General features: G+C 42.1%; 1 protein-coding gene and 1 long non-coding RNA gene across 2 annotated transcripts; both read left to right on the forward strand.

Annotated features, from left to right (window-relative positions):
• The first annotated feature begins 2,918 nt into the window (after window positions 1-2,918).
• Window positions 2,919-4,324, forward strand: LOC124685935. The gene is made up of 3 exons (XR_006997648.1): window positions 2,919-3,148; window positions 3,441-3,505; window positions 4,111-4,324. It is a non-coding gene; the product is annotated as an uncharacterized LOC124685935 (long non-coding RNA).
• Window positions 4,325-6,794: 2,470 nt separating this feature from the next.
• Window positions 6,795-8,053, forward strand: LOC124689193 (CASP-like protein 5A2). Its single transcript, XM_047222757.1, has 3 exons — window positions 6,795-7,015; window positions 7,543-7,675; window positions 7,844-8,053. Exons 1-3 carry the CDS (start codon window positions 6,795-6,797, stop codon window positions 8,051-8,053), a joined length of 564 nt encoding a protein of 187 aa, XP_047078713.1.
• Window positions 8,054-8,480: the final 427 nt, after the last annotated feature.

Below are 8,480 nucleotides of genomic sequence, written 5' to 3' on the forward strand. Positions count from 1 at the left end.
TTTCTTTGTACATCTGGACAATGCATTGGAGAGAAAAGCAGACATGCTTTGAAGAAAATAAGATATTCTAGTTCTCGGTTGGTGTCTTTGAGAAACCTTTTTTTTTACGCAAAATACAGTGGGGAAGACCCCCACTGCGTCATTTTCATATATAGTGCCCAAAAATATGGTATGGATATTTACAATGGTTTGGCAAAGACAAAATGAAGAAGAAAATAAAAGAGGAAAGAAAACAGGTTAACTATACAAAATTACAAAGTGTCGATCCAAGCTTGCATTCCTTCCTTTAGACTTGGTTTAACCCTGTGCCTTATCTCCTGAATTGTTGCTTTGAAAAAGCTGTGACAGCTCTCTACACATCTCTGCTCGTTGTCAAACATAATTTTATTTTTGTGGTTCCAAATGCTCCAACATCCAGCCATCATGGCTATTTTAAAGAAATGGTTAGCCGATCGGTTAAATGTATCCAGGAGCATGTCGATGAGTTGGAGATCTGTGTTCCATTCTTCCCCTATTTTCCACCAGATCACCTGACTGAAGTCACATGAGAAGAATAAATGGATGAGTGTTTCATCTGCATCTTCCATCCATAGTTCTTGGATTCCAACTGGAAGTTTTTCCTGGATAGTAGATCTCTTGTATTAAGTCTGTCTTGCAAAAGAAGCCAAAAAAAAAAAGAATTTGTGTTTCGGTAAACAAGGTGATTTCCAAATCCATTTGAATGGTTTTGGTGCAGGTGGTGCTTTAACCAGTGCAGCATACACTTTCTTGGTAGAAAAATTGTCTCCTCCACCTGTAAGACTCCATTTGTCATGTGTGGTGTTGCTATCCGTGATAGAGTTGATGGCAATGTGTAGGCTATTGATTTGCTCCACCGCAACCAAAGAGAGGGGCAGCTGAAATTGTTCATACAGTTCATCCAGATTCATATGCTTTACTTGCTGTAAGGTAATATCTTTATTCTTTGCAAAGGAGTATAATTGAGGTAAGCTTTCACACAGCATGGTATCAGCCCATTTTCCAGACCAGAGAAGAATGGTGTTTCCTGAGTGTGGTGTACAGGAGGTAAGTTGTTTGAATACCTATAGATGTGAAAGACAGTTTTTCCACCAAAAAAAGCCTCTGTTTCTCCTAGATATATTGGATAAACCTTCATTGTAGTATGCTCTCCATAAAAGATTCACCCAAGGTATGTCCCCAGAATTGTAGAACTTGAAGATATTTTTAATCATGAGTGCCTTATTGTGTTCTCTCAGATTTATTATGCCCAAGCCACCAGCCTCTTTTGTCATACAGACTTTATCGCATTTGACTAAACATTTTCCTTTACAACTCTTCTCAATATCTTTCCCATGCCAAAGGAAGGTTCTGATATATTTTTCAATATGATCCAAGTGTGTGTAGTGTACTTTTAAGGCACACATAAGGAAGTTTGGCATTGCTGAAATAACAGATTTGATGACCACGAGTCTTGAGCAGTGTGATAGCAGATTGCATAATCCAGCAAGTCTTCTGTCCATTTTGGAAACCATGGGCGTTAGGTCATCAATGGTAGGTTTGGTAGTTCCCATAAGTAATCCTAAGTATGTAAATGGCATAGATTCCTTCTTACAGAGCTAACTCGTTGCATCTCTCATCAGAAATATTTATTGGTACCATAGATGATTTATGGTAGTTTATTTTGAGGACCGTGGCATCAGTAAAATCCTTAAGCAGCTGTTTGAGTTCCATGATCTGTGCTGGATCAGCTCGCATGATAAGTAGTGTATTGTCTGCGTATTGCAATAGGGGATAACTCTGACCATATGATTCATCTATGGGTAGAGAAATGATATTATTTTCCCATGCATGGTTGATGATGATTTGAAGTAATTCAGCCGTTGCCACGAATAGAAGTGGAGACAATGGGTCGCCTTGCCTCACTCCCCTCTTGCATTTGATACTTTTGCCGGGTACTCCATTGAGAATTATCGAAGTGGAAGCTGTGGTGAGAATATTGTAGATCCAAGATATGATTTTCCCCCAAAACCCATGTGTCTGAGCATCTAAAGGTATAATAGATGCCCCCATAGGGGGCCTCACAACGATTTGCGGCTCGTGGCCGTCGGATCCTCACTGATGCTAAATCTCGTCCATTCATTGTGGAGCGCAGCGCGCGTGGTGGTTGGCTCGGGCCGTGCGTGGGCGTTGTCCCATTTGTTCCTCACGCTAGATAAAGCCATACAATGGCCGTTTTTACCCGCTGCACGTGGATCCGATGTTCGGTCGGGTCCACTCGTCGGTCGCTGCGGATGGGCTTTTGTTCGGTCGAGCGTGGCGTTCGCCCGTGGAAAAGATGTCCACCCAGGGTAGATTGGGGCTTTCCTCCCGCGTTGTAGCTTCGGGCGTAGTGATCCGCCACCCACCCAATCGCCCCTCCCGTTCCTCTCCCCCAATCCCCTCTCCCCGAATCCCTAGACCAATATCCACCCCGCTCGCCAGCAGCTCGCTCGCCCCACGCATCCTCTCTTTGCCCCATCCCTCCCGCTCCTCCTCCAATCCCCTCCATCTTATCCTTTCTCCTTCAACCTCTCCCCTCCTCCCTGCCTTCTCTGGTCGTCCTCGTATCGTGCAACACCAAGAGAGCAGTGGGTCAGGGCCAACGGGAGAAGTGCAGCCAACGCGCACGTCATGCTATCACCGGACGAGCAGAGATTTTTTTTGTCTGAGATTTGTTTGCTCTTCTGTTCTACTTCGTCCCAGATTTGAGATTCTATGAGATTTTCTTTTGGTTTGTCTACGATTTGTTCGTCCTTCTGTTCTATTTCGCCCCAGATTTGAGATTCTATGAGATATCCTTTTGGTTTGCCTCAGATTTTGTTCGTTCTTGTGTTCTTATTTCATCCCAGATTTGTTCTATTTTTTTGTTCTTCCTTCTGATTGCTCTTTAATTCTGTACATCAGGTTTCTACTCATCTCAGCCCCTTCATGTGCATTCTCGTGCCTTTTCCAGGGATCAACTTGGTGGTGCTCGGCAGCAAACGCCGATGAGAACTAGGAGGAGTAAGAGGACAGAAAGAAAAAGATGGAGCAGCAAGACTACAAGAGTGGAGTAGGCAGAGATGTGGATGAGCCAGAAACATTGTGGCTAGGTTCTTTCTCTTGTGAGGTAGCTCTCACAAGGCAAGTAGGGGCACTTTTTAAGTACATCGTGTGATTGGTGCTGCTCTATCCTCCCTCTCACTCCCCACATCTCTCCGTTTTGCAATTTCTGTAGTGAAGAAGATTAAAAGATACTAATTTATATGTACCTCACGGTCTCTCTTTTTATTTCTCTAAAACTCCATTACTGCAGGATGTGCATCAGTATTTTTTAGCTATAGCTCCATACTTCAGTGGCACTAATCTCATTTATCTCAAAATGGTCCATGCAAAATATGATGTTATGTTGCTTTGTACAGGTGACATGGGAAACCAACCAGGAAAGCTCCCTTTCTTGAGGTGATGCTCCAATATCATGGGGCAAGTGATTCTTATCTTTTGCTTCTTCAAATACTCCTTATTTATTTTACTTTAGGACACAGGAAGAACATATATATGTTGCTGGGGCGGTAGTGGTAGAATGATTGAAATGATTTTCGAAAGGAACGCTTTATGTCATATCTAGATTTAGAAATCGAACATGTGCATGGCCAAGTTTATTAGTATTAGGAAAACATGGAATTTTCTGAATTCTAATTTATGTGCAATACTTCATATGTTAATTAGCAATCATGTTCTTGATGTACCATAGACAATGTATATCTCCATAATGGAGCTTTATTAGCTTTTGAGCAGTTAGCCGGGCTATAGCAGCTATAGCTATTTTAAACAGAGATTTTCTTGCTCTTCTTTCTGAGCTTTTTCCAGCAATGAAAATCTTAATTCTCTACAAATATCAATGGTAATATATTTTCCACTCTAGCTGAATTTCATGCATGACCTTTGGAGCTTTTACTACTTGGGATGTAACAAATTTAATAAAGTAAATAGTACAATAATGTATATTTAAATAGGTTTTATCCAACAATTTGAAGGATTTGTGGCCCCAAAAAGTAGTTGGAAATAATTGCACTCCCTCTTCGTTACTAGGCTTATAAAGGGGAAACTATGGGGCACTGCTATTGATTCTAGATTGCTGGAAGCAACTCTCCTGCTTGTGGTACTCAAAAGAGATGATGAGTGTTGCGAGACAGAGATCCTGGTGCTTATTGGTGCATTTGGTGCATAAGATTGAGAACCTTCACGAGTCTTGAGATAATATGGGATTTGGAGGCACTAGGGAAAAATATTCCACGTACCAGACCTGGATAATATGCACAATACAAAATGCCTTAACTCAGAAGGATGGTAGGGTAGTAGTGTTGGTTTTTTCGCTGCCTGCTTCGAAGGCGACCTTTTCAGCTTACATTACCCAGACCAGCAACTTAAGTCGGCACAGAGCGCGGTTGAGGGGATAGTTCGCAGCTGGTTTGCCAGTGTGCAGGCAGCAAAGGGCTCTCATCGCTGAGATTCAGGTCTATAGAGAAGCTGAGCGGATCGGCGATGACCCACTGCTCTTTTCAGATCACAGCTCGGCCATTCTTAGCGTGTACCGGCGGTCTCATTGGCGTTTGAGTGCGTTTCGTGATGTGTTGTGAGTTAACATAGCTGCTTGCCTAAGCGTTATTAGCTGTTTTCAGTTGGAGTGTCAGATAGGTTAAGCTAGTGTGTAGTTTTATTCGATCATCTTCTTTACGCATGCTTGCTTGGACTAGAGATGGATGTACAGATTGATGACGTCTTAGTGATCTCTAAACTTCTCTAGCAAGGCCGAGCGGAAGAGCAAGTCATTAGAAGAGGACAATGATCTGAAATGTTTATACTGAGTGCAGTAAGATCAATGATGGGGTTCAGATCTTCCCAGCATCGATTGAAAAAAATTTGTCCAGTCTAGCCATGATCACCTCTTCTTATTCATTGCTCCACGTGAAGCTCCTACCATGGAGAGGCGTATCTTGCAACGCTATGGCATTCCTTGCCAAACAAGCCCTTCAAATTCTGATAGAACCCGATTCGTTGAGTCCCAGAATAATAAAATATGTATACTTTATGTTGCTCTCACAAACAATCCACCTTCTATGGTTTCGGAAATAATAGATCTTGGAAGATCGAACTAGTTCAACAACATTTTCTGCCTATAGATATCACGGCTATTGAATCAATACCGATATACGGTACACCAACAGGACTTATGGGCGTTGCATTTTGAGAAGTCTGGTCTTTTTTCTGTCCGTTCTACATATAGGGTTCTTGTGAACACAAAAAAAAACCGTGAGGACTGGCTCGAGGCGAGGCAATCGAGTTCATCTTCATCGGCACAAGGAAAACTCTGGTGTAAGATGTGGAAAGTGAAGGTTCCCGTGAATCTATACCTACTGGATCAATCTGGTTTCAGAAAAATATGACAGTTATGCCTGAATGTTGTTTTTGCCACGCTTCAGAGGATGATTGGAGGCACTTATTAATAGATTGTGTGATGGCACGAAGTGTGTGGGTGATGTTCGATGAAGAACTAGTTGAACACATCTCCATAAATCAATGCCGAAATGCTAAGGAGTGGATATTTTTTCTCATTGAATCATTAAACCATTCTCAGCTGGTGAATTGTGTTATCACCCTTTGTGTTATTTGACTGCAAGAAGAAAGGCCATCGAAGAATACATTTTGCGAAGTCCTTTTACGATCATTATGTTCATTGAAAATTTCATCAACGAACTGAGTAATCAAGGTGCTAAAACCTAGCGTAGGACCATGGAGACATCTCATCAGTTAATAGGTCCTACTTGGATCCCTCCTACGGGTGATCATGTTAAAATTAATGTTGCTGGCGCTATTGCGAGGATTGAAAATCACGGTGTGGTGGCACCAATTTGTCGAAGTGCGGATGGACATTTATGGGTGCTTCAGCTCTCGCTTGCATGTGCTTTTCGGATCCTGTCCACTACATGCTGTGAGGCACATGAGTTAGCAAGTGATCTACAAATCTCCTAATGTTTCATACCATTGGACTATCAAGAAGTAGTTTCAAAGAAAAAATACCGTCCTAATTTTAGTAGTGTTCTGTGTGAAATAAAAAAAACGTACTGCTGAGTTTGTGGATGTTAGATCCATTCATGAAAATAGAGTATCTAATGGGCATGGCCATGATCTAGCTCGTAGCTCTTTGGATTTAATACAAGGTCGCCGCTTGTGGCTTCTTAATCCTTCTGATATTGTACCCTTGGTTATTATTGAGTATTAAAGAGCTATGATCTCCCTCTCTCTCTCTTTCTCTCTCTCTCTCTCTCTCTCTCAAAAGCAACCAGAGAGATACAAATCTTAACAATCATAATCAAACGGATCATGAATTGCCTGAGAACTAAGCTAGTTCTCAATACTAGCAATTTTCTTTTTTAACCTTTGGGTGTATTTGGAGAAGAACAGGCTGACAATTGTTGCCCACAGTAAATTGCAATAAAGAAGACCCCTGAACTTAAAAATTGTAAGCTATGTTTGATAGAGTTTAATTTTGACCGAAACACATTAATTTCGGTGTCTAGCGCAATGTATTTCGCTGAAATCTCGCTGAAATTGATTTTCATGCTCCTGACACGACAGTCACTGTGACTAAAACCAAACCGATCCGAACGCGCCCACAGAGAAACGCTCGACGGCAAAGCAGCCCTCGTCCGGATCGAGCCCCTCCTCTTTCTCCATTCGCCGCCATCTAAAATCTCACAAACCCTTGGAGGAAGATGCCGTTCAGCCGGCCGATCGTGCACCCCGTTCAGGCGCCGCCGTCGCAGGCGCAGGGGAACGAAAATCCTGCCCCGATTGGAGTGCGGATGAAGAACCCGCAGGGGTCGCCGGGGACAATAGGCGGGATCGGCTTCCGCCTAGCGCAGGCATCTTTCGCGGCCACCTCGCTCGCCACCATGGCGTCGACCCGCGTCTTTCCCTCCGTCTCAGCCTTCCGGTGCCCTACCCTCCCTTGTCTTCTAGGCTATACCTGTGGCTTTTCGGTTGAGAATTATGGGATTTCGTTGTGTAGATTATGGGATTTAGGATGAATATACAGGATGGGTAACGTTTTCTGAGTTGATTTCGCGTCCTCAGCGGCAGAAAGGGGAACCACAGTTAGAGAGTCAGTAGCTTCAGTCATCTTTGCTGATCACAAGTTTTTCTGAAAAAAAATCAGGAGCTGGTGTTTGCATGCATGGTTTCCTAGGCATTCAGCAAAACACATCGTGTTCACAATTTTAGGACTGTAATTGACGAGTTATGTGGATGCATCTTGTGTTAGTAAAATCTGGAGATCTACTTGGAGATGGTATTCAACTACGTGCACAAAAAGTACTATTTTGGTGTATATTATTTCTGAGATGCAATTAGATAGCCTTAAAAGTCTAAAAAATATATTAACGGCTATGTTGTTGTTAGAACTCAGAAAACAGTATTATTTATTCCTTCTATAGATGAACTTATTATTGCTCTTTTGATCAGCTACCTCATAGCAGCTGCAACTCTGCAATGTTTGTGGAGCCTCACTATTGCCTCTGTGGAGATCTATGCACTTCTCGTCAAACGTTCCTTCCGAAACCTCGAAGCTGCATGCCTGTTTTCCATTGGAGATGGGGTGAGCCATATTTTCTCAGGCTCCTAAGAACCACCTTTCATTCTTTGAGAACTTGTAGATTAACAGATTACTTTTTAAATTCATCAGTACAAAATATTTTCTTGCTGACCATATGCAGTTTTGTTTCCCCTAAAACTGATCAACTCTTAACCTTGATGTTTCATGTAGATCACAGGGTCGCTAACTTTTAGTGCAGCATGTGCAGCAGCTGGCGTCACCGTTCTCATTGGAACTGATGTGGGGATGTGCGCGGGTAATCCTTGTGCATTGTTTATGACTGCTGTTGCAATGGCTTTCCTCAGCTGGTTTGCACTTGCACCGTCATTTCTCTTTAACTTCGGTTTCATGGCTTCCAGTTTATCAGTAATATTAAGATAAGAGTTTATAAAGTGTAATTGCGCCATTTTCGCACTGGATTGTGTTTTGTGGTGTGGCACATCTAAAAATAATAAGCCCTGATAGCAATGACTGCATGTTGAATGAAGGATGTTACAAAATATATGTTGAACAATATGTGGAATAGCTTGATGTCCAAAATGGTACTCAAATCTCTATATTTCATCATTTTAGGAGCAAATGCGGCATGCTTCTTATATGAGGCTGGCCATAATCTGGTGATGGACCATTTCGTTTATTAATGCAGATCTCGAAGCGCAGCTTTATGTATTTTATTTTGCAGTTTTCAAATAATTTTTTACCGATATCTGGATATTTGGATATGGCTGAGTAGTTGGCTATTTAACTTTTTTTTTAGAAAAGAGGCCAAATGGCCCAGCTTTTTATAGTAATCTTAGAGTAGTTGGCT

Source organism: Lolium rigidum, chromosome 2 (assembly GCF_022539505.1).
Source record: "Lolium rigidum isolate FL_2022 chromosome 2, APGP_CSIRO_Lrig_0.1, whole genome shotgun sequence".
NCBI classification, from domain to species: domain Eukaryota; kingdom Viridiplantae; phylum Streptophyta; class Magnoliopsida; order Poales; family Poaceae; genus Lolium; species Lolium rigidum.